At 58.3% G+C, this 21,897-nt stretch overlaps 7 protein-coding genes across 7 annotated transcripts; 3 read left to right on the top strand and 4 right to left on the bottom strand.

Moving 5' to 3' along the window:
- Position 1: 1 nt before the first annotated feature.
- Positions 2-2,233, bottom strand: BJ171DRAFT_512876 (VID27 cytoplasmic protein-domain-containing protein). The gene has a single exon (XM_053111699.1). The coding sequence runs from the start codon at positions 2,074-2,076 to the stop codon at positions 304-306; it is 1,773 nt and encodes a 590-aa protein (XP_052964749.1). The 5' UTR covers positions 2,077-2,233; the 3' UTR covers positions 2-303.
- A 499-nt stretch (positions 2,234-2,732) lies between these two features.
- Positions 2,733-5,653, top strand: BJ171DRAFT_512877 (WD40-repeat-containing domain protein). Its single transcript, XM_053111700.1, has 7 exons — positions 2,733-3,039; positions 3,504-3,605; positions 3,963-4,094; positions 4,212-4,302; positions 4,435-4,552; positions 4,779-5,041; positions 5,202-5,653. The coding sequence occupies exons 1-7, from the start codon at positions 2,914-2,916 to the stop codon at positions 5,381-5,383; spliced, it is 1,014 nt and encodes a 337-aa protein (XP_052964750.1). The 5' UTR covers positions 2,733-2,913; the 3' UTR covers positions 5,384-5,653.
- BJ171DRAFT_512880 (Peroxin 13, N-terminal region-domain-containing protein) lies at positions 5,654-7,613 on the bottom strand. The gene is made up of 2 exons (XM_053111702.1): positions 6,544-7,613; positions 5,654-6,153 (listed from the first exon to the last, which is right to left on the bottom strand). The coding sequence occupies exons 1-2, from the start codon at positions 7,460-7,462 to the stop codon at positions 5,786-5,788; spliced, it is 1,287 nt and encodes a 428-aa protein (XP_052964751.1). The 5' UTR covers positions 7,463-7,613; the 3' UTR covers positions 5,654-5,785.
- A 1,031-nt stretch (positions 7,614-8,644) lies between these two features.
- Positions 8,645-12,726, top strand: BJ171DRAFT_165536 (calcineurin). The gene is made up of 13 exons (XM_053105907.1): positions 8,645-8,827; positions 9,157-9,363; positions 9,569-9,693; positions 10,100-10,211; positions 10,402-10,547; positions 10,740-10,879; positions 11,046-11,123; positions 11,214-11,308; positions 11,522-11,647; positions 11,768-11,857; positions 11,970-12,048; positions 12,184-12,281; positions 12,443-12,726. Exons 1-13 carry the CDS (start codon positions 8,758-8,760, stop codon positions 12,610-12,612), a joined length of 1,536 nt encoding a protein of 511 aa, XP_052964752.1. The 5' UTR covers positions 8,645-8,757; the 3' UTR covers positions 12,613-12,726.
- A 1,028-nt stretch (positions 12,727-13,754) lies between these two features.
- On the bottom strand, positions 13,755-17,150 carry BJ171DRAFT_461106 (WD40-repeat-containing domain protein; the record flags this gene model as incomplete). Its single annotated transcript, XM_053108467.1, has 7 exons — positions 13,755-14,226; positions 14,374-14,677; positions 14,829-15,095; positions 15,223-15,416; positions 15,949-16,365; positions 16,475-16,545; positions 16,766-17,150. The coding sequence occupies 7 exons, from the start codon at positions 17,148-17,150 to the stop codon at positions 13,939-13,941; spliced, it is 1,926 nt and encodes a 641-aa protein (XP_052964753.1). The 3' UTR covers positions 13,755-13,938.
- A 599-nt stretch (positions 17,151-17,749) lies between these two features.
- Positions 17,750-19,360, top strand: BJ171DRAFT_600687 (uncharacterized protein; the record flags this gene model as incomplete). The annotated part of the gene is made up of 7 exons (XM_053115033.1): positions 17,750-17,792; positions 17,915-17,947; positions 18,035-18,055; positions 18,193-18,512; positions 18,686-18,784; positions 18,899-18,934; positions 19,094-19,360. The coding sequence occupies 7 exons, from the start codon at positions 17,750-17,752 to the stop codon at positions 19,262-19,264; spliced, it is 723 nt and encodes a 240-aa protein (XP_052964754.1). The 3' UTR covers positions 19,265-19,360.
- Positions 19,361-19,802: 442 nt separating this feature from the next.
- BJ171DRAFT_569460 (uncharacterized protein) lies at positions 19,803-21,828 on the bottom strand. Its single transcript, XM_053113570.1, has 2 exons — positions 21,733-21,828; positions 19,803-21,546 (listed from the first exon to the last, which is right to left on the bottom strand). The coding sequence occupies exon 2, from the start codon at positions 21,506-21,508 to the stop codon at positions 20,114-20,116; it is 1,395 nt and encodes a 464-aa protein (XP_052964755.1). The 5' UTR covers positions 21,509-21,546; positions 21,733-21,828; the 3' UTR covers positions 19,803-20,113.
- Positions 21,829-21,897: the final 69 nt, after the last annotated feature.

Below are 21,897 nucleotides of genomic sequence, written 5' to 3' on the forward strand. Positions count from 1 at the left end.
ACCGCGACCCCGATTTAGAGTGGTCGCCAGTGTATATTCGGAGAGTAACAGGACGGGCCACCATCAGATCCAGGGTGATTGAGTATTAGTGTGTGTAGAGCGGGGGTGGTGGTGCGAATCAGGAGAGATTTGCAAACGACAGGTGTGGCAGAAGGGAGGATTCGGCATCGGGTTGATTGGGTTGATCGGGATCGAGTTTGCGAAGATAGATATGTGTGCCTCTCCGCCTCGTGGGTGGGGAGTGCATCCCAGCACCGAGATCAACATGAAGGATCAACAGGCGATATCAACAAAAAGGCGCCTCTATGCCCTCTCTTTCTTCAAGATGCTCTCGGGCCGATCGAGGTTGCCCTGGAGAAGCTTGACGTCATGCGACAGAGCCACCACTATGGCTCGATCCGAGCCATATTTGAACTGGTCGGCGACAATAGTGCCAGCGCATTTGCGGATGGTGTACTCGTACAGCTTGCCCAACTTGATCTTGCGAAAGTTCCACTTGATGACGAAGACGCCGCTGGAGGTGAGGATCGAGGTGGGTTCGTCGACGCCCTCTTCACAGTTGAACTTTGCCGGCGTGAACTCGATCTGTCCACCAAGAAGAGTAATGTGCTCGAGCTTGAGCTGGAGCCGCTTTGGTGCCTGGCGGCTGTCGGCGCTCATGCGGGTGGAGAACCCGTTGGTGGCAGGGTTGTGCTTCAGGGATGTGTCCAGAAGCAGCAGGTAGTCGCCGCAGGTGATGAGCACATAGCGACCATCGTTGGAGGTGTCGATGGCCAGGATGGGGTCGCCCAGCGACGGAAACAGCGTCGTGGCTCGGCTTGCTGGCAGTTTGCTGAAGAGCCGGATGTCGCCACCGTCGCTGCCGACGGCCAGCTGCCCCTTCTCTGTGGTTGCGCATGAGCTGAACTTTGGGTTGCCAGAGTACTGCTTGGTGTCGCTCTCGACTCGCTTGTTTCCGGCGAGTCGCGGATCGATGCTGAAGATGGAGTTGGAGTTGAACGCAACGACCTTGTTCTGAGGACGAGTTTGGGCGTACTTGCTGTCCGGCACAATGTCGGTGATCGGGGTGCGGTCGTCGACTTGCCATTCCTCGACAATCTTGCCGACGTTGAGATCCATCCTGTAGAGCTTGGACGACTCAGCGGCGTCCATCATCAGCAACGACGAGTCGCTGTCGTAGAGATGCACCTTGGATGGGCTGAAGCCCTTGCGGCTGAGATTGGTGACGTTCACGGAGACATCAGGTTTGAGCTTGTTGTCGTCGTACTTGAGGACAGTAATGGTCTCGCCGCTGACGACATAGGACTGTTGGTGGCGGATGCCGATCACCAGCTCCGAGTTTGGAATCGATGGCCGTGACAGCGAGGACCGCTTTGAGCCGCTGGATAAGGAGCTCCGGATGCTGCGACGACGGTTTTTGTGCTCCTCCTCTTCCTCTTGCTCTTCTTCTTCCTCTTCCTCCTCAGCCTGGTTCTCGGTCTCGTCGCCGCTGTGGGCCGACTCGTCGGCGGCTCGGACACTTTCATAATGCCTTATAGTGGTCTTTGCAGGCGAGGCACTCTTGACGGTGCCTCGGCCGGGTGTGCCTCGGCCGGGTGTGCGGGAAGATGCAGACGGTTTCGCTCGGGTGCTTGTGGGTCGAGCTGGTGGCTTCTCGGGCTCATCAATATCCATGGGCTCGCTGTAAACCTCTCGGAGATAGTCGAGGTCGTCGCCAACGGGGACCTGGCCATGCTTGGCTTGCTGTAGGCAGCGCACAAACTGGGTCAGAAAGTCCCAGAAGGAAGCCTGGTCCGGCAGAGAAATATACAGCGGGCTGCGGATTCCGGAACCGCCGGAAGGATCTGGCGGAACCCACGAGAACAGCAGAGCGGCCTGCTCAAAGTGAAAATAGAGCGCCGGCGAAATCGGGACCATGGTGACTTGCGACGGGTTGTGGTGGACGGCGAGGGCATGGGTCTTGGATGGGCCGCTGATGAACTCGATCTGGACAGGCTGGGAGTGGCCCTGGACGCTCTTATCGCCGGGACGCTGGGCCGAGAGAATTCCGCTGAAGATGCTGGGTTGAGCCGCCATGGTAGGTGAGGATGTGTAGGGCGAGATTCAAGGCTGGGTCTTGGTCGTATATGCGGGGAGCAATATCCTGGCCAGTGGGGATGTCGTGCGGGATGCCGTGCGGGATGCCGTGCGAGTGAGATGCAGAGCAAGTTCAGACAGGATTGTGGAGATGGGAGTGTGCGGATGGGGCTGGAGAGCGGAGGGCGAAAGCGGCGGGGTGAACAGCGCGGCGCCAATACCGACGATCACGGGACAAGCGCGGGCTGATTGTGTCGTTGGACGATTCGGATGGCGAATCGGCGGATTGCATGATTGCAGGATTGCATGATCGCAGGATTGCATGATCGCAGGATTGCATGATTGCGAGCGACTGACGATCGGCGAGAGCGGTGGGGACAGATGAATGCTCGCCACCGAGGGAGTGGCAGCGACGGACAGTCGAACGACCGGGCCGAAAGACGCTCGCAGTGGCTGGGCGTGCAACAACTCAGATATTACAGCGTGCCGAGGAGATAATTAACGACATGATTGTTAAACGGCCCAAGGCTTTTTAACGACTCGGATGTATTATCCAGCGGCCGTCCGCACGCCCGGCGCCGTCTGCGCTCCCGCGAGCACATCCGTCGCGCTGCTGGCCGCAGAAGAACCCCCCCCCCAAATGTCTTCGCCGCGCTCCTCGCCTCCATCTCGCGGCCTGTTGCGCGGCCCCAAGCAACAGCCCATCGCCGTCTGCTCCCCATCGGCCTATGGCACTTGGCCCCATCGCTTCCTGACCGTCCGTCCTTTCCTCCGCACGTCTCCGGGCCCCACGGACTCTCTTCGGCTTTCCTCCTCGGCAGCAGCGTCCCCAGCACGATGAGCCCAACCAAGGATCAGTACTCGTTTCGGGCCGACTGGAGCGTCTTTGCCCTCCACTGGTCGCAGCGCCCTGGTCTCCTGCGATTGGGACTGGGAAGCTTCCTCGAGAAGCAATCTAACAAAGTAAGACCCACACGCCGACCGGCCTGCGGCTGCGAGAGTCGCTGGTCGTATCCTGTTGCTGGAAGCCCGCTGCTGCCGGACTTGATTGGATCCTTCAGCATGCGCACAACGGCTGCTGCTGCGACTGTGGCCTTCTCCGGGACTGGCTTGATAGAGGTCGTGCTCTGCTGGACGAAGCGAGAGCACACACAGTGTATCGGCTGGGTCCTGAGTCCTGGTGGAGACCAGTGGACCCGATGGCTCGGCCGAGCCGGCGTCGATACCCGATCGCCCCGAATGCCCCTCGCCCTCCATCCCCCTCCCCCGCTCCTGCTCGGCCTTCTGCTCGGCCCTCTGCGTCTATCCGTCAGTGTGGTATTGATCGATATGTCCGTTCGTCTTCCGCCTCTCGGCTTTTCGTGTCCGCCGACGAATCCGGGTCGCCACGGCAAACACATATCCTGACTGATACTTTGGCCGCCCAGCTTCAAGTCATCGAGCTCGACCCGGAGAGCGAATCCTTCAACATCGTCACGACAGCCGACCACCAGTATCCATGCTCCAAGCTGATGTGGGCCCCTCAAACGGTATTGCTTCTGGATTGCTTGATAACGGGAGCGCCCAAGTCCACGGCAGAGCCTTGGAGATGCAGCGACGGCTGAATGCTGGAATCGGAGCACGAGCACAGGCTTTTGGACCGGAGTGCATTGTATGGGACCACAGCAAAGCGTCTGGAAACGAAGCAACCAATTATTATGGCTCTCGGTGCTTGTGCTTGGCCGGCCCCTGGACGCAGCCTGGACGCAGCCTGGACGCAGCCTGGACGCAGCCTGGACGCAGCCTGGACGCAGCCTGGACGCAGCCTGGACCTGTATTCTAACGCACGCTCTCACTCTGTTGTACCTCAATCCATCCCGCTGCTGCATCGGTTGGGCGACATCCAGGCTCAACCGGGACCGGAGCTGATGGCCACAACCAGCGATTATCTGAGGCTGTGGGAATATCGAGGCTCCGACTCTGGCGCTCCGGAGCTCACGTACAGACTGACGCTCAGTAACTCTCGCAAGGGATCACAGGTACGGAGGCCGAGCTCAGCATCGATCACAGCAGCAGCAGCAGCAACAGTAGCCATGACATCGTCGGTGATGTTTCGGGAATGGGTCTAATCCTGAGAGCATCCTCTCTTGATCCAGCGCAAGGATCCGGCTCCGTTGACGTCCTTCGACTGGAACGACACCAATCCTGCCCTGTGCATCACCAGCAGCATCGACACGACCTTGCACCGTCTGGGACATCGAGGTACAGCGCCTGCGAGCTGGCCGAATGCTCGATAGCATGAAACCGCTATCGGTGATCATCGCCCGCTCGAGCCAACCATGCAATGCATCTCCCCGTGCTCCGCGCAGACCCAGCAAGCCAAGACCCAGCTCATTGCCCACGACAAGGATGTGTTTGACGTTTCGTTCAAGTCCAAGTCCACGGACGAGTTTGCGAGTGTCTCGGCCGATGGCTCGGTTCGGCTATTTGATCTGAGGTCCGTGGCACACCGCCGGCTGGGCACTGGCCCGCCGCAATACCTTGGTCTGCTTTGCAAGAGTCGAGCGTCACCCAGAACGCCTCTGGGCTGGTGCTTATCGAGCATTTCTGTGACATTTGCAACTCGATCACTGGACACTTTCTTTCGATCTGTGGTCGGGGCCTGGGTTTGCTGCATATCACGCTCTTCACTTTCTGACCGCATGTGTATATCAAACCTGCAGGGCACTGGACCACTCCACGATTTTGTACGAGGCTCTACCACTGGCGAACGGCGTCAGCCCCAGCACCAGCCCGGGTCTGGTTCGGATATCCTGGAACAAGCAGGACCCCAACTTTGTGGCAACGCTGCAGGCCGGGTCGGACTCGGTCATCATCCTGGATATCCGCATGCCGGGAATCCCTGTGGTGGAGCTGCGTGCCCATGGGGCACCCGTGAACTCGGCCACATGGGCACCGCACTCGACAACCCACCTGTGCACCGGAGGTAACTTTGCGGGGGGGGGAGATTGGGGGCGGATGCGGCGACTGTGGCCGTGGGCCGTATTCGCCGATACGGCGCCACAGGAATTCGCACATGGAATCGATTGTCTTGATTCCCACACGATCAATGGCCGCTTATCCATCTTACACTTTCCGCCGGACAGGCGAAGATTCCACGGCGTTCGTCTGGGACATTTCCAACTCGATGAAGCAGAAGGTCATTCAGAACCCAATTCTGGTGTATCAGACCGAGTCCAAGGTCAATCAGGTCTCCTGGTCCACGCAACACTCCGAGTGGGTCGGTGTTGCCTCTGGAAGAAGGGTCGATATCCTCAAAGTAGCCTGAGCGACGCCCTCCTCCCCTCGTCCGCAACCGGAGGGTCTTCCGGGCATTGCTCTCACAATCCAACATATCCGCTCTTCTGGATCAGCCGTTCTCCGCGCCTTTGCCTGCGCCTTTCGTGCCTCTACTTCGACCCCCCCGTTTCTTCTCGCCCTCGAGGACTCTGTCTTGACGATATTCCCCCAAAAGCTTCGCTTTCGACCGAGTTCCACTCCTCGCCTCTATTATGACTGCCAGACAATCCAAATACACCCTACATCGGATGGAATCTAGCCGTGCGGGAGGTGGTGCGAGCTTCACCAGTGTCCTGATGCCACGCAGCGAGGGGGTGTGTCGCAGTAATTGCAGGTAGCGACAGAGGCAGTGTATTGGCTTGGCACATGTCGGTTGGCAACCGCCGAGGCCCTACAGAAACCTGGGCGAGACTGGCGAGGCGTCCACCACAGCTTCGGAAGAAGGATTCGCTTGGGAAGATTGCGGCGGCTGAGGCGGCAGTGGCGGTGGTGGAGACGCAGGACTGCATCCCGCCTTCTTCTGGATCAGCTCCACATAGTTGGACGGAAAGAGACCGATCCGGCCGTTTTGCAGTCTTCCCAGCCACCATGTTGACTGCTGGCCCGTGGGTATCGGGATCTTGTTGAGGATGGCAATGAGCTCGCCCTTTCGGAAGGCCAGCTCATTTTGGGGATCCTGGGATTCAAAGTCGTACAGGGACCTGCAGAACTCGAGGTTTTGGATCTGATCCGGCGTCAACTGCGCTGGGTTGACGGGATCTGGTATGGTAGTGAGTTGATGCGATGTTGAAGGGTCGCATGGGCATCGGTGACGTTGAATCGATGCGCCGGTGTTTCGGAAGGGCGTTCGATGAGATGGGCGAGGGAAACGTTCGATAGTGTTGGCAATGTTGTCCGTGCAGGTTTGTGCGCGTGGGTGAGCAGGTTGGAGATGTCGTAGAGCATCAATTGGGTTCGGTCGAGGTTCGAGGTTTGAGGTTCGGCGTTCGACGTTGAATGGACAAGACAATCAAAATGCGGGAATGTACAGTCCGACACTAAACCCATCACGATCGTGCGGGCTCAGGCCCGTGTCTCCATAAACCGTCGTGCGGCTCATGAAGGCAAGATCACCACAGATGGCCATCGCGGAGTAAATCGGATACTTACATGCAGACTCCGCACCAGCCTGTGCGTTCAGACCAGCCTCCTCCAGCCGCTTGCGGTTGATGCGCTCGACCCACTTTGACATGAGCCACGGGAAGCCCACGAGAATGAACAAAAAGATCCAGAACGGTCGCTGAGAGCGAGCGGCCTTTTTGACATTCTGCTGCTCCGTGGTGAAGGAATCAAAGTTCTCGGCCGAGATGGACTCGGGCCGGACTGGGATCCAGGGCGACAGAAGACGAGTGACAAAGCTCCGGAGGGACCGGAACAACACAAAGGAGGAGAGGGTGTTGTGGAAAAAGGTCTTGAGGAACTGAAAGTGGTCGGCCAGGCCGATCATGGACATCCACGTGGCATGGGTCGTCTGGAAGGTCGACTCGAGCATGTGTGCGAATCCACCAAAGGTCTGGACGATCTGGTCGAGCAGCTGGAAGGCCGAGCGTGTGGAGGCCTCCATCTGGGCGCCGATCGTGTTGGGCATGGCGGCGTTGGGATTGTTGGGATCGTTCTCGCCGAAGCGGCTGTACGGGCCGAAGCGATTCATGGGGCTGTAAGAGCCGTAGTATCCAGAGCCGTAGCCGGAGCCGTAGCTGTTATAGCCACCGTAGCTCCCTCCATAGCTCCCGTATCCGCCATATCCTCCTCCGTAGCTTCCATAGCCACCATAGCCGCTCGACAGCGAGGAGTACGGCGATTGGTATCCGGCGCGATAGCCATACGAGTTGTAACCCGAGTCATAAGGATATGAGGAGCCGATCCGTGAGCCGAATGGCGAGAGTGCTGATGACTGATCCGGCTGGCCGGCGAGCAGCGAAGGCTGTGCAGGCCGATCGGGCAGAGGGGGCGACGCTAAGGCCGATGGGCTTGGTGCGGCAGGGTCATGGCCAGACGAGACTTCCCAGGGCTTCGGAGGCGATGGCATTTTGGACCAAGCGGGATAAGCAGCTGAAGCAAGCTGAACTGGGGGGGGCTCGGATGCAAGCGGTGGGCAGCAGAGCGGTCTGGTGCTGTCAGACGGCGAGCGCAAGGGCCGCGGCGTTGGCGAAGAAGAGGGCGATGGCGAAGAAGAGGATGATGGATCGAGAGGGCGACGAAAGGCGGGTTTTGTTGGTCCACGAAAGCACTCACATGAAAGCGAGGAGCGAGACGGGGCACAAGGAGCGAGATGCACACAATCCGCCAGCGAGACGCCTCTCGGCCAGCGAGAGCGTCACGTGGCGACCCAGGCTCCCGGAAAAACGGCCGGCACAAATTCCATGTGCCGACCAAGGCCATGGTGGGTGGGCCATGGGAGCATGGGCAAACAGCGCTCGGGCGAGGCAGGATGCCGTCCGCGCTGGGGGGGGGGTGCAGGAGGGCGATCCAAGCGGCCTTCTGCTGCGAGCCTGCTGCTGCGAGCCTCTGCTGCGAGCCCGCAGATGTGGTCTAGAGGCCGTCTTGGATTGTACCAAGACATGCTGGGCAGGCCCCCGTCGCTCCTGATTGGCAAGACTGTATTTTTGCATCCATCCAGTATCCAACTTGTTTGGCTCGAACGCTGGGCGATCAGTCGTGCTGCCAACCCGAGCAGTTTCGGCGTGGCAGGGCATAGTTCCCACAATGCTGCTCCAGCAACGAGATATGGTTCCAACGCCCGCTCCAAGAAGCAGACTCGAGTGCGTTGGTGCTCCCTTGGCCCGCAGCCGGCGGTGCAGAGTCTGCAGCTTGGGCTATTCTCGACTACTTCTGCGGACTACCGTGCTTTCACCACCACCGAGTGTGGACTTCCAGTCGTGGCTGCATCGGTATCTGGTACTGCCGATCGTTACGACGAAGAGGCGGCAGCGGTGCTCCATCTGCGTTTTACCGGTGCTCCAACGACACTCCAGCGGCACTCCAGCGGCGCTCCAGCGGTCGCTCGGGCAGCAGCCGCTGCTGCGATCGGCATACTCGGGCGATTGCGGTGGGATCGGCCGAGCACAATGGCTCTGGCGAGACAATGGCTTCTCGCCGCCGCCCCGCGTTGTCGGCCAGCTCTCGCTGCGTCTCGCTGCCCCTCGGCCCTCGCTCGTGCTCTCGCCGTTTCTGCTTTCGCCTTCGCTTCCGCGGTCGTCGTTGCGGTTTTGTCCTTCACCCCGGCCCTTCCTCGCGCAGCGGCCGTCCATCACCCCGTCCGTCGGTGTATCCCTCAGCCGCCTCCCCAGCCGTCTTCCCAGCCATCCCGCACCCTCCCGTGCCATGACAGACTACACTATTTTTGTCAACGAGGCGGGCGAGCAATTCTCGACCCTGAACCGCATCGTCACAGGTATTGCACCCTTGTCCGCCGGGGTTGGGTTGCTGGGATGTATTGCTCACCAGCCGCATCGACGGGCGTCTCTGACGGAATACGTCGTGATCTGCAGTCGCTGCTGCCTATCGATCACGTCGTCTCCATATTCCCGGTGGCGTCGGCGTCGTTGTCTGTGTCATCTGCGTCCTTGATTCTCTCTGTCCGTCGAGACGCGCGGGATGGGTTCTGCGGGGTCGAGGGTGGTGGATATACCTTGAAGGGACAGCCATAGCGTCCTCAAGCGTGATCAGATCGTCCGCGATCTGCGCCGGGCTAAGCCGAATACCTCTCCTGGCCCATCAAAGATGTGCCTGCGCCCATCACCGTTCCTCCCACGGAGGCCCAGTTCTACTCCAAGAAGGACCCCACCAAGCCCGACATCGACATGCTCAAAAACCTGTTTGTCCACGAGGGGCGACTCAGCGAGGAGCAGGCCCTGTTCATCATCCACGGCGGTGCCGCTGTTCTGAAACGGGAGCCCACGCTGCTAGAGGTGGATGCCCCCATAACGGGTCAGTTCTGCCTCCCCTGCCTGTGTTTGGCCGAGAGCGATCTTGCAAGGGTGCGGGGCCGCACTGGCGGGTGACTGCCCTCGTTTCTGCTGCCCCCCTGAGGAGCACCGCGCACGGATGCATTCGGATGCATTCGGATGCATTCGGATGCATTCGGCGGTCATGTAAGCCTGCTGACGACTGATTCTTGCGTCTGCATACCCAGTCTGCGGCGATGTCCACGGCCAGTTCTTCGATTTGATGAAGCTGTTTGAAGTTGGAGGCAACCCTGCCGAGACCCGCTACCTGTTCCTGGGCGACTATGTAGATCGAGGCTACTTCTCGATAGAGGTGTGTTTTCGACCGTGCAGCCTCTGCCCCGTTGGCGGGTGCTCTCGGCACCTTCACCGGGCTCCACTGGCCGGCACGCCATTCCTCCTGCGATCGCTGCCCGTCCCTCCAAAGCGTCGTCAACCTGCACCGCCGCCCTGTTGTGTGGCGCTGTTCGGGTCCCTCGTGGTCGGCGCTGGCTTTGGGCATCAGCCGCCGCGTGGTTCCTGCTGGGCTCGCTCACTCGCAGCCCGTTCGAGCTCTGCGAGACGGCACGCGGGATCTCGCATATGCTGGCCCATACGGCGGACGCCGCCTCGAGTCCTGCTGTGGCTCTGACGTCCGGCACTCTCCTCCGCCTCCACATTGTCGGGCTCGAGTCGCTGCGACTTGGACTGACGCGCTTTGCTTGTTTTGGTGTCTATAGTGCGTGCTCTATCTGTGGGCTCTGAAGATGTGGTACCCGGACACCATCTTCCTTCTGAGAGGCAACCACGAGTGCCGGCATTTGACGGACTATTTCACATTCAAGCTGGAGTGTAAGTTCCCCCCCATCTCGTTCGCGCCGGTGTCGGTCGCAGCCGCAGTAAGAGCTATTGCGTTGCATCCGACAGCCACCGCATCCACATCACCGATATCGATCTGCGCCACTCCTTGCAAACGAACCTCGAGTTGCTGATCCTGGAGCATCTTTCTCGCCCGAATGTGATCCGCGCACCGCACCCATAGGTAAGCACAAGTATTCCGAGAAGGTCTACGAAGCGTGCCTGGAGGCGTTCTGCTGCCTGCCCTTGGCGGCTGTCATGAACAAGCAGTTCCTGTGTATCCACGGCGGCCTCTCACCGGAATTGAACACTCTCGATGATCTCCGCAACGTGAGTTTGGAGCGTTTCCTCAAGCCGGACAGTCTCTCCTGAGACGACATGCTGCGAAGGGACAAGCTGCGCACCGTTACGCATCCCTCTGGAATCCATGGCGACGGGTGTTGCTGTTGGGCTGCGGCTTTGCTGCTGACTGTGCTAACTGTCCGAACGGGCCGGTGGGCTGTCGTCTGTCGTCTGTCACAGCTCAACCGTTTCCGGGAACCTCCGACCCACGGACTCATGTGCGATCTCCTCTGGGCTGATCCGCTCGAGGATTTCGGTCAGGAGCGAACCAACGAGTTCTTTGTCCACAACAGTGTTCGCGGCTGCTCGTACTTTTTCAGGTTTGTCTTTGGAGCCGTGTTCGCCATGGTCGTGTGCACTACTCTCGTCCAGGGTCGATTCGTGCATTTCCCTTCCCAAACCGTGTCGGAGGTCGAAACGGCCCTCTGCTTGTATCTCGCTGCCTGATGCTCATGTCTGGCGGGTCTATCTCTCTCGGCCAACTAGCTATCACGCCGCCTGCGCCTTCTTGGAGCGCAACAACCTACTGTCGATCATTCGTGCCCACGAAGCCCAGGATGCCGGGTACACCATCTATCTTGTTTCCTCCGCAGATCCGTACTCGCCGCGGCGTGGCCTCGAGCCCCTTCTAACGGCCTGATGGCACACCCACAGATATCGGATGTATCGCAAGACCCGAACCACGGGCTTCCCATCGGTGATTACCATCTTCTCGGCCCCCAACTATTTGGATGTCTACAACAACAAGGGTATGTGACCTCCATGGCATTGATGGGCTTTGCCGAGAGGCTGTATCAGAGATCGACTGCAAGGCGCTGTTCTGAGCCTGATTCTTATGACACCCATTGCTGTGCGCCTTGCGTTGCTGTCTCTGACTGATTGGCATGGTCAATCGCTGCTTCTGTTTATCACCTCCACGCTCACGCAACCCGCCTTCGTCTCTGCTTCACATCTCTCTCCAGCTGCTGTGCTCAAGTACGAAAACAACGTCATGAACATTCGGCAGTTCAACTGCACGCCTCATCCCTACTGGCTCCCCAACTTCATGGATGTCTTCACGTGGTCGCTTCCCTTTGTGGGCGAGAAAGGTGGGGAATGCCTGGCTTGGGCCTGTATTTGAGGGGTTGCAGCTCTTACACGCATACCTGGGCCGGCACCTGTGTCTGTCTGAGTCGCTGTGCTAATTATCGTGCTGATCTGCATCGCAGTCACCGATATGCTCTTGTCGATCCTCAACACCTGCACAAAGGAGGAGCTCGAGGAAGATACGCCCAGCCCCACTAGTCCCGAAAAGGACGGTAAGGTCCTGCGTTGTTGTACCGCGATAGCGCCAAAGTACTATCAGCCCTCCTCGATTGTCGATTTATTCAATCTTGTGTGCTCAACGTGTGATTGCCTTTGTGACGACAGACATCAGACAGAAGAAGCTGGCCCTCCGAAACAAGATTCTGGCCATCGGCAAGATGGCTGTGGTCTTCCAGGTCCTGCGGTAAGGAGCGGACTGCATGTGATTCGGCTCGGATGGCTTTGGCTTTGGGTTTGGCATTGGCATTGGCTTTAGCTTTGGCTGCCTTGCCACCCACGGACGCTGGCTAATACTGACACGATTTGATGTACGGCACAGCCAAGAGCGCGAGATTATCACCGAGTTGAAGAGCGTTATGGGTGTCGAGGCCCTTCCAGCCGGAACGCTCGCTACCGGTGCCGAGGGCATCAAGAACGGTAAGTCTGCCATGGACGCCAGGCTGGGTATCGATGTGCAGCTGCCACTTCGACTCGGCGCCTCCTTCAAGAGTGCTGCAATTTTGACAATGTTCACCTTCCCCCACTCTTCGTCCCACTCTTCGTCCCTGCAACTGAATCGCGGCCGTCGTGATGCTCAGCCATCGCCACGTTCGAGCAGGCCAAGAAGGCCGATCTCGACAACGAGAAGCTTCCGCCCATGCGTGACGGCGTCAAGGCTCCTGCTCCTGCTGCTCCGGTCTTTGGAAATCTGCCGGCGGCTGCGCCTCTCAGCAGGCCCATCAACGCCCCCAAGATCACAGGCGTCTAAGGCCAGAGATGGAGGGATGGCAGGGTCTCGTGGTTGGGCTCATCTCCTTCTCGATCCGGGAGGGAGAGGGCCACCACTCGGAGATGCCAGCAAGATATCCGGGGCATATAAGTGCTGTCCGATGATATTTTCGAGTCCCCGGACATCCTGGCTATAACCTCCTACGACAACGAGTTCATCTTGACCAGCCGGCTCCCGGCTTGATCGCTAGAAAGGTACGGCTCCAGTATGATCAGCAAGAAAGCACGAAAAAAGCAACACCCATCAAATCACACACACAGCCAAAAAAAAAAAGTTCTGCCAAACAATATCTTTGTGGAGGGGGAAATGTCGCTCTTGTTTTTGTTTCTCCCCCTCACCCTTGGAATCCTCACTCCCTCCTTCCCCTTTGTATTCACCCGTGGGGCCGTCTCCGTTTTCCTCGCCAAATCGATGCACTCTTGCCCACCTTCGTTTCTTGACTTTGAGGCTCGGTTACAGTCAATCCAATAAAAAAACGAGACGCCTTGGTTTTCGGTCATTGACCGAATAATTTGTTTCCCAATACCATCGCGTGCTGGCCATGGCCATTCTGCGTTACGATGCCACCTAGAAGCAAGGGAAGGGATATGCATCCAGCCCACTGAGACTCTGGTTCGCCACTCACACACCCAGGTGTGCTCGGTGAACGAGTTCAACATATCCCAGGTGTGCTCACAGTGCCAGGAAGCCAAGCGACTCGAGGAGGCCGAGTATCTTGATATCGATACACCAAGTGAATCCACCACCCTCTCACGTCGAGTGGATGCACCGCACTCCCACATCGCCACAGGGGATCGACTAGGTATATTCAAGACCATGCCAACGAAAACAGAGATTGCCAACCAGGACGGGAAACAATCGCATGGCTTGCTCACTGGAGCTTACGACTGACTGTAAGCGCTTCGAAAGGAAACCAGGGTGGAAGCCCGCCTCACCCGAGATTTCAGAGGACACAAATCAGCGTTGCGGGTGGGTGTTGAATATACACATATTTGTTCGTCGCATCAGAGGGATACACGGCTTTGGAGCCCGCGAATAGGCGGCCGTGCCTGGTTGTTTCGCCTGCTGGTATGGCTTATGGCACTAGCGACACCAACGACACCAACGACACCAACGACACCAACGACACCAACGACACCAACGACACCAACGACACCAACGACACCAACGACACCAACGACACCAACGACACCAACGATGCCACAGGCCAAACAATGGAAAGTGGCAAGCTTCTATTGTCGAGAGAATCTTTGCTCTGTTCCCACATCGCTCGTGATCCCCCAACCATGCTTTCTCACGCATCCGTCAGCCAAGAGTGATTACTTTCATCACATTCTTGGCTTCCTTGATCCTCCACCATCGTCCCAGCCGGTGCTCTTGGCCAAGGGCAACGGCCAGGTACAGCACATTGGCCGTTTTGTTTGCCGACAGCGCCGCAATCTGCAGAGCCTTTTCCATGCGGCTCTGCAGCTTGCTTGGCTGTGTCTTGGCTTCTGCCGCGGACTGGGCGGAGAGCGAGCCCTTGTCTCGGTCATCGTCGTCCTTGGGCAGGGCCGGGGCTTCAAAGAACATGAGCGAGTTGATGAATCCGGTCTGCAAAAAATAAGTCGAGCACGCAGGTTGAGCAAGTCCATCAGTCGTCTGAAGGGGTGGGAGAGCTCGTGTCCAGACAACCATCCGACCAATAAACACCACCTGCAAGAGTCAACAGCCGTGCTGTGGAGGAGGGAGGGGTCTCACCATCGGGATCTTGAGCAGCAGACCGAATGTCTTTTTGGTCTCGCTGAGCTTCCACAGCTTGAGCGAGCCATCACAGGCGCCCGTCGCAAACAGATCCGAGTACGGCACCGTTGCGATCGAGGTGATCCAGCCACACTCGCTGTCCGATGCCGACGACTTGAATGTGTGCTCAGCCTGATCCAGATCCATACCGGCCTGTGCGGCGGCGTCAGTCTGGGTCTGAGTGCTGCCGGGCTTGGTGCCATGCGCATACAGCTTGGTATAGATGGGCTTTTTCTTGTTGACGTTCCACAGCGAAAGCGCACTGAGGGTCCAAAAACCATAGGTCAGGATCGGCGGGAAACTACCTCTATGCCACCTGGCTGTGCTCGTTTGCTTCCTCGCCATGACAGCGCCCATATGCTCGAGTGGGTGTGCAAACAACCGACAGCCAATCGTCGGCTTGCGAAACTCACCCACTATCGCTACCAGTGAGATAGTTTTCCTCATCAATCATGGCGACGACATCCATAGACCCGCCAAACAGACCGGTGGTCTTGCCTTTCTTGGAGCCGTTCATGGGAGTCAAGTCATCCAGGTCACCAGAGCCGCCGCCACGGAAGACAAGCTGGGATTCCTCCAGGATCTTCCATAGCCGGAGTGTGCGGTCGCGGCTGCCTGTGGTCACACACCGCTCGCGCGCAAGGGTGGATAGAGATGTGATGCAGTCCTGATGCCCAAAGCTGGAGGCGGCGCGAGGTGTGTGAGCAATCAAGAGGGTTGGAGATATGGGGGCGGCGTATGATGCAGCGATAAAGCACTGCTGGGTCGAGCGGCAGGGACCGAGCGCGCCTGAGCACGGATACTCACAGTGTCTCGACGTACGACATCTCGTCGACATTCCAGAGCTTGACGGACCGGTCATACGAGCCCGAGTATAGCTGGTTGGTGCCCTTGCGGAACGCAACGGCCGAGACGACATCTCGATGCTGCTTGAACGTGTGCAGGTGTTTGTCTTCCAGGACGGACCAGATGTGAATAGACTTGTCTCGGCCACCGGTGGCCTATCGGGAATCAGCAGAGGGCATTACGGTGTGGTTAGGTCGAAGTAATAGACGCAATACGCTCACTGACCTGAGCCACACCATTTGCCATCGTGAAGACAGCCAGGGAAATGTGGATCAGGCAGGGAGACCCAGGGACGATATCGGGGGGGTGTCAAAGATGTGGAGCGATGGATGCTAGCAACACAAGCAGTTGCAGAAAAATGGAATCCGTTGTCACTTGCGCCTTCTGCCGAGTCAGGCAAGCGCGCGCATGGCAACGGCTCCTTGACAGTCTGTATCGACGCACAATTCTGAACCATACACGGAGGAGAAGCATGGCCCAGACTCAAAGCGCGATGGTTGCTCTTGAAACCTCTATCCCCACATTGCACGAGGCAAGGCAGGGCGAAGGAACAACCTCCGCATCTGGGCGAGCAAGCTCAGTCCATCGGCAGGCGTTCAACTTCAAGCTTCGACATTGGTGGACTCGGCACCTCGCTCGTCTCACAGTGGTTCATGGAAGATACACAAATCACAGCAAGTTACCCACCAGGAACTGTCCGTCGGAGCTGGCATCGATCGAGAGGATGTGGTCGTTGTGTCCGATCTGCTTCGCGAGTGCCTTTCCGTGCATGGCGCGCAGAAGCCGCTTGGTGGGCTTGAGGGCACCCGGGAAGACCTGGATCCGTCTTCCCGTCCAAAAATCCCATTTGATGATGGAGGCATCCTTGCTGGCTGAGTAGAGATACAACGGCTTGCGCTCGGCATCGATCGAGGAGATCGAAAGACCCTTGTCGGCAGCATGCGCAGCCAGCACCCGCACTGATGGAGCCGCAAAGGCGAGGCAGGTCAGGGGCAGCTGGTGTCCCTTGTTTCCTCCGCGGAACGTTCGGATACGGTCCTCGGTGACATTGAGTTCGGCGTACTTGTGGGCAATTTTGTGGAACATGCGACCTTGCGCTTCCAGCTGCAGTGGATAAGGAAAAGGCCTAGCGTCAGGACGGCATCGGCAGTGCAGGCCATTGCTCGCGGTGAAATGGCGGTGATCAGCCGACGGAGGCATGCGCGACACTTACAACGTCATCCCGGAGCCGCTCGGCGATCAGATCGCGATCAATATCACGGGCGTCAAACTCTCCTTCCGCATCTATATAGGTGCAGAGCAGACGTTAGCTTGGGCTCTGCTCCACACGGGGAGCTGCAGCCAAGAGACCACGCGGTGCGACTCTGGCAGAAGCAGGGGCCTCGGATGCGAAGCGCCATGCAGCCGCCCGGACGGCACAGAGACGAAAATCATGCGGCTGTATGGGGCGAGGGACGGGCAACAGACAGAGACGTCCAATTATCCCGCTTGGGCGATCACTAACCAACCTGGACCTTATCTTGCACTTCCTTGAGGTAGCGCTTGGCCAGTCGCAGGCGCTTCTGAGCGGCGGTCTCGGCCTTTTCTGCCTCGGCTTCGCTGTCGACATCGCTCTCGATCTGCTTGCGCTCGAGATCGAGATCGTCAAAGTCTCCGCCGAGCTGGTCGTCCTCGTCATCGGCGCCTTGCTGTTTTGACTTGCCGGTCTGCTTGCCGGTCTGCTTGCCGGTCTGCTTGCCGGTCTGCTTGCCGGTCTGCTTGCCGGTCTTCTTACTGGTGGCCGCGGCTCCAGCTGCCTTTTGGCTCTTCTTGCTGTCGCCGGGCTGCGCTCGCTTGCGCTTGGTGGCGGCCGCCTGCGAGGATCGGTCCTTGATAAAGAAGCTGTCCATGTGCGCCAGATGGTGTGCAGGAACCGGGAGATGGGTCTGTCTGCGTGGGCGGTTGGGATGCTCGCTGCGCTTGCTCGGCCAGGTCGGCGGGCTCAAAAAAAATTCGTCGGCACGGGACCCGCGTGGCTTGTGTGGCTTGGCCCAGCACTCCGAAACTCCGACCGTTCGCAGCACCGACCCAAACGTGCGAACGAACGAGCGAGCATTGATCCAGCGGCAGGCGGATTGTGGGATTTGGGAAAGGGTGGAGAGGAAAGGGCGGGAGAGTGGAATTCCAGCTGGAAATACAGCTGGATTTCCAGACCAAATGTGATCGGCACACAGTGAATGGCGGTCGTATTGTGAGAAGCCGGCATGACCATTGCCGGCTGCAATGTGTGTTGGAAAGCGAGAACCCGTCGCCTGTCTCTGCACCGGCTGGTCTGTCGAGCGCAGGAGCAGGACCGCGGCTGCCTCTTGCGCTACTGCGATATCCGTTTCGACTCACACTGGCCAGGTTCTGGTTCTACAGTTGCAAGACTCGCGAAACCCTTCCCCAACACCATCATCACCACTCCTCCCGCTACCACGGACATCGGCCGGGACTGCCGACAGCATCAATGGAAGACGAGCTCGATGCCATTCTGGAGAATCTGCAGCGAGGTAACGGTGCTCTGAACCAGCCATACCACCCTGTGGCGTGCGCATATCGCATCCGTCTCGCTCCTTGGCTGTGAATGACCGTCGTTCATCATTCTCCTTGGACACGGTTGAAATTGCGACAGATCTCTCGCAGGTTGGCGACCCGAATTTCAAAGGTACAATGTCTGCAAAAAGCGATCAGTTTGGAGTCTCCTATCGGCGCTTGACTGACCCGTAGGCTTTCATCGCTCCCACGCGAACAGCACATTGTCGACAGTGCCACGGTATGGGAATGTACCCGCCTGCACTGGCAAGAGAGGATGGGAAAGAGTGCGGCACACACGGCCCACATTGGAAGCATGCGGACTGTGCCAGCGCAGTTGAAGCTGCCGACTCACATACCACTCTGGTGCTCCCGCAGGCAAGATCAGCAGTCAAGAAGGGCTCAGCTACACCAACAACGACATCATCTTCCACTTCCACGAAGACTGCTTCGTCTGCAGTCTTTGCACCAAGAAACTTGGCGACGAGCCCTTCTACACTCACGAACAGAAGCCGCACTGTACCGCTTGCTACCAGATCAAGATTCTAGGAACATGCGAGCGATGCAACCAGCCCCTGGCCGATGGCGTGATCAAGGCGGGCGAGAAGCGGTTTCACCTCAAATGCTTTACGTGCTCGGACTGCAATGTGCCATTTGAGAGCCAGTACTTTGAAAAGACTGGAAAATACCTCTGCAAGGTGAGTTGCATCTATGCGGTGGCTGGAGAAGGGCCGAGGTCAGGTGCTGGTTATTCAGCGTGCGGGACGATCGGGGTTCCTCTTGGCGTGGCCTGTTGGAACCCGCCGCAACTCCATCCTGCTTGAATCTGAACGACGCTCCATCTACTTCTGGCGTCCGAGCGACCCATCAGCCCTGCTACGAGGCTAGTTTTGCCCCTCTATGCGAAAAATGTGGAAAGCGCATCTTGCCCGACCCGGGGACAACCACGATTACCTCGGTCACGTTCAAGGTCGGTAGCTGGCTCGGTCTGGATGCAAGCACTGCTCTCTGAGGCGACGACCCCACCGCCAGAGGGCAGCCATGCAACTTTTGCTAATGCTGCTGGGCCATTTGACGAATCCAGGGAAAGCCATACCATGCCGGTTGCTTTGGATGCAAGGTTTGCAATTCTCGTGCGAGGAACAATGCCCCCAGCCCTTGACTTTGGCAAGGGAGATTGCAAGGCATCGAACGCACTGATGGTACATTCAAGCCCCAAGCGAAAATGCTTGCCTGCAATACTGACACTGTCACCTTGTGCTCCACGCCGACTCTGCAGGGATGCGAGCAGCCTCTTCCGGACTTCAAGGGCTTCCAGCATCAGGACGAGATCTACTGTCGGCCCTGCTTTGACAAGATCCTCAATGCCACCTCCAAGGCAAGTGCAACGGCCGGCAAAACTCCAGGCAACACGATAGCGCCTGGTCCGTCCGGCAACAGCTCGAAATAAGATCCTTGGGTACGATTGGGTGTCGGGGTGTACGCCGCAGGATTATGAGCAGGATGCAATACATCGGGAACCTGGGTACGGCCTGGTATTTTCTGGAACAGCAGGAGCTCGTCCTGGGGCCAAGATTCCAGCCAAGATATCCACACACTTTGGTGCCCATAGATTCAGTGAAAACAGGTCCATGCGATGATTTTAATAGAATGTCCTTGGCAGTGTGTCTTGGACTAAACCGAGATACTCGACCCTATCGAGACTGGGATGGAGCAGGTTGTCCAAGGGAATTATGACATCGATCCACCATTTGCAGTATGTGCAGTATGTGCAGTCTCGTTCATCCTTCGACATATTCAAACTTTGATTGTGCTTTGGGCTGGGATCAAGCAGTCCGCGAAAACAATTTGATGTGCTGGACCAACGGGAGTTGCGTCGATACACACGGGGCTGAGAACTTTTATCTAAAGCACATCCGAAGCGAAACCAAACAAAACTGTAATGGCGTGATCAAGGACTACTCCTTCAATCGATACCCAACGGACGTGTCCATCAGTACCCGCCAAGAGCACCCCCATTGGCCCGCAGTAAAGCGTCTTTGCTTAGCTGTATGGTTTTATTGAATGTTAACCGCTCATATAGCGTAGGTGGGCCAGGAGTTGCAATGAAATTATAACGTTTGGAAAGGAATGTTGTCGGTTGAACCGAAAGATCTGGAACCCCGATTGAAGCAGAAAAATGGCCGTGGAATATCCGTTGAATGGCCAGCTCGATAGAGCGGGCAAGTGGGGCATGACATCGGAAATAGCCATCAGGGCGATGAACTGGCCATGCCACGGCGCTGCCTAGTCGATGAAATTACTTGGAGCAGCACGATCCCTTGGCCGGGGATGAGGCAGGCTGCTTACCCTTGGGCGAGGGGGCGGCGGCGGCGGCGGCGGCTTGACCAGAAGGACCCGGCTCGGTGCTGGATGAGCCGCATTGGCACGGCGAGCCAGAGCACTTGCATCCTGACGGGCATTTGCATTCACCTGCACAGGCGCACGGCTTGCCAGAGTCGGAGCAGTGGCACGACTGATCGCATTTGCATGGCGTCTGGTTGCAGCTGCATGGCTTGCCGCTGCTGGTGCACTTGCACGATCCATGGCATCGGCAGGTCGACGCGGGCTTGCAGACGCACTTGTCGCCCGACTTTGTGCAGGTGCAGCCCGAGGAGCACTTGCAGGACTCATTGGGCTTGCAGGAGCACGCTTCGCCCGACTTTGAGCACTGGCAGCCTTGGCCACAGGTGCACTTGACCTTGGACGAGCACTCGCAGGTCTTGGAGGACTCGAGGCATTTGCACGAGCCATCGCAGTGGCAGGCTTGGCAGTGGCAGGCCTCGCCGCTCGCGGTGCAAGTGCAAGCTTTGGAGCAATGGCAGGTTGACTTGACAGCACAGGTGCAAGGCTTGCCACTGGCCGTGCAGGTACAGGAGGCATGGCACTTGCAGGTTGAGCCCGGCTGGCAGGAGCAAGGCTTGCCGCCGGAGGTGCACTTGCATTGCCCGCCGCAGCGGCACGAGACCGTCGGGCCACAGGTGCAGGGCTTTCCGTCGGCAGTGCATTTGCAGCCGGATCCACAGCTGCACTTGGAGGACTCGGAAGGACAAGAGCAGGGCTTTCCGCCAGCAGCGCACTTGCAAGACTGATCGCAGTGGCACTGACTGCTGGCGCACTTGCAGATCTTGGCGCCTTTGGCGGAGTCTAGGCACTTGCACGATCCATCGCACTTGCAAGGCGAAGTGCATTTGCACGGCGCGCCCGAGTCGGTGCAGGTGCAGGTGCTGGCGCACTTGCACGTCGCTTGGATCGAGCACGAGCAAGGCTTGCCCGAGCTGGTGCAGTGACAAGAGACATCACAGTGGCATGAACTGCCGATGGGGCAAGAGCAGGGCTTGCCCGAGCCCTGGTTGCACTTGCAGCCGTCTGGGCATTTGCAGAGACCGGACTTGCACGAGCAGGGCTTGCCGTCGGCGGTGCATTTGCAGCCGGAGCTGCAGTCGCAGCTGGTCTTGGAGGAACACCCACACGGCTGGCCACCCTGCGAACAGGTGCAGCCATCGGCGCAGTTGCAGGCCTTGGGGCGCTTGTTGCTGGGCTCGCTCTGGGACTGGAGCTTGCGCTTGGAGCAGGAGCATCCCGCGGCACCGGCACCTTGGGAGCAGCCACAGGGCTTGGGGCAGGGGCAGGAGCTGGATCCAGAGGAAGACATGGCGGCCAGATGATAGGTTCAAATGATGATCTGAGGATCTGAAAGCCGACGAGAGCGAGTGCACGGTCTGTGAGCCGGGTGGAGAGAACTGGACGCGATCTGATGGGAGCGGCGGGACCAGATCGAGATCGAAGGGGCACCATTTGGGATCAGGAGCAGGAGCAGAAGCAGAAGCAGCAGTAGGATCTGATCAGAATGGGATCCGGTTAGAACAAAATACTCACAGGGGTCTGAGAAGGGAGCGCGAACGGAAGGATTCAGCCAAGAGAGGACTGGCAGGATGCGAACAGACGGGATCGGATGGATCGGATGGATCGGATGGATCGGATGAAGGGGGAATGCACCAACGCAGCGGCGGGTTGATATAGCCGGTGCGCGAATTTTGCATG

Source organism: Polychytrium aggregatum (assembly GCF_025602895.1).
Source record: "Polychytrium aggregatum strain JEL109 chromosome Unknown BJ171scaffold_29, whole genome shotgun sequence".
NCBI lineage: Eukaryota > Fungi > Chytridiomycota > Chytridiomycetes > Polychytriales > Polychytrium > Polychytrium aggregatum.

Coding starts and splice junctions, on each gene's coding strand:
- BJ171DRAFT_165536 (XM_053105907.1), top strand. CDS start 8,758: ATGACAGACTACACTATTTTTGTCAACGAGGCGGGCGAGCAATTCTCG. Junction 9,364..9,568: donor GGTGGATGCCCCCATAACGG/GTCAGTTCTGCC, acceptor CTGCATACCCAG/TCTGCGGCGATGTCCACGGC. Junction 11,648..11,767: donor TCCCTTTGTGGGCGAGAAAG/GTGGGGAATGCC, acceptor TCTGCATCGCAG/TCACCGATATGCTCTTGTCG.
- BJ171DRAFT_512880 (XM_053111702.1), bottom strand. CDS start 7,462: ATGCCATCGCCTCCGAAGCCCTGGGAAGTCTCGTCTGGCCATGACCCT. Junction 6,154..6,543: donor GGCTGGTGCGGAGTCTGCAT/GTAAGTATCCGA, acceptor CTACCATACCAG/ATCCCGTCAACCCAGCGCAG.
- BJ171DRAFT_512876 (XM_053111699.1), bottom strand. CDS start 2,076: ATGGCGGCTCAACCCAGCATCTTCAGCGGAATTCTCTCGGCCCAGCGT.
- BJ171DRAFT_569460 (XM_053113570.1), bottom strand. CDS start 21,508: ATGTCTTCCTCTGGATCCAGCTCCTGCCCCTGCCCCAAGCCCTGTGGC.
- BJ171DRAFT_512877 (XM_053111700.1), top strand. CDS start 2,914: ATGAGCCCAACCAAGGATCAGTACTCGTTTCGGGCCGACTGGAGCGTC. Junction 3,606..3,962: donor TGATGTGGGCCCCTCAAACG/GTATTGCTTCTG, acceptor GGCGACATCCAG/GCTCAACCGGGACCGGAGCT. Junction 4,303..4,434: donor CATCGACACGACCTTGCACC/GTCTGGGACATC, acceptor AGACCCAGCAAG/CCAAGACCCAGCTCATTGCC.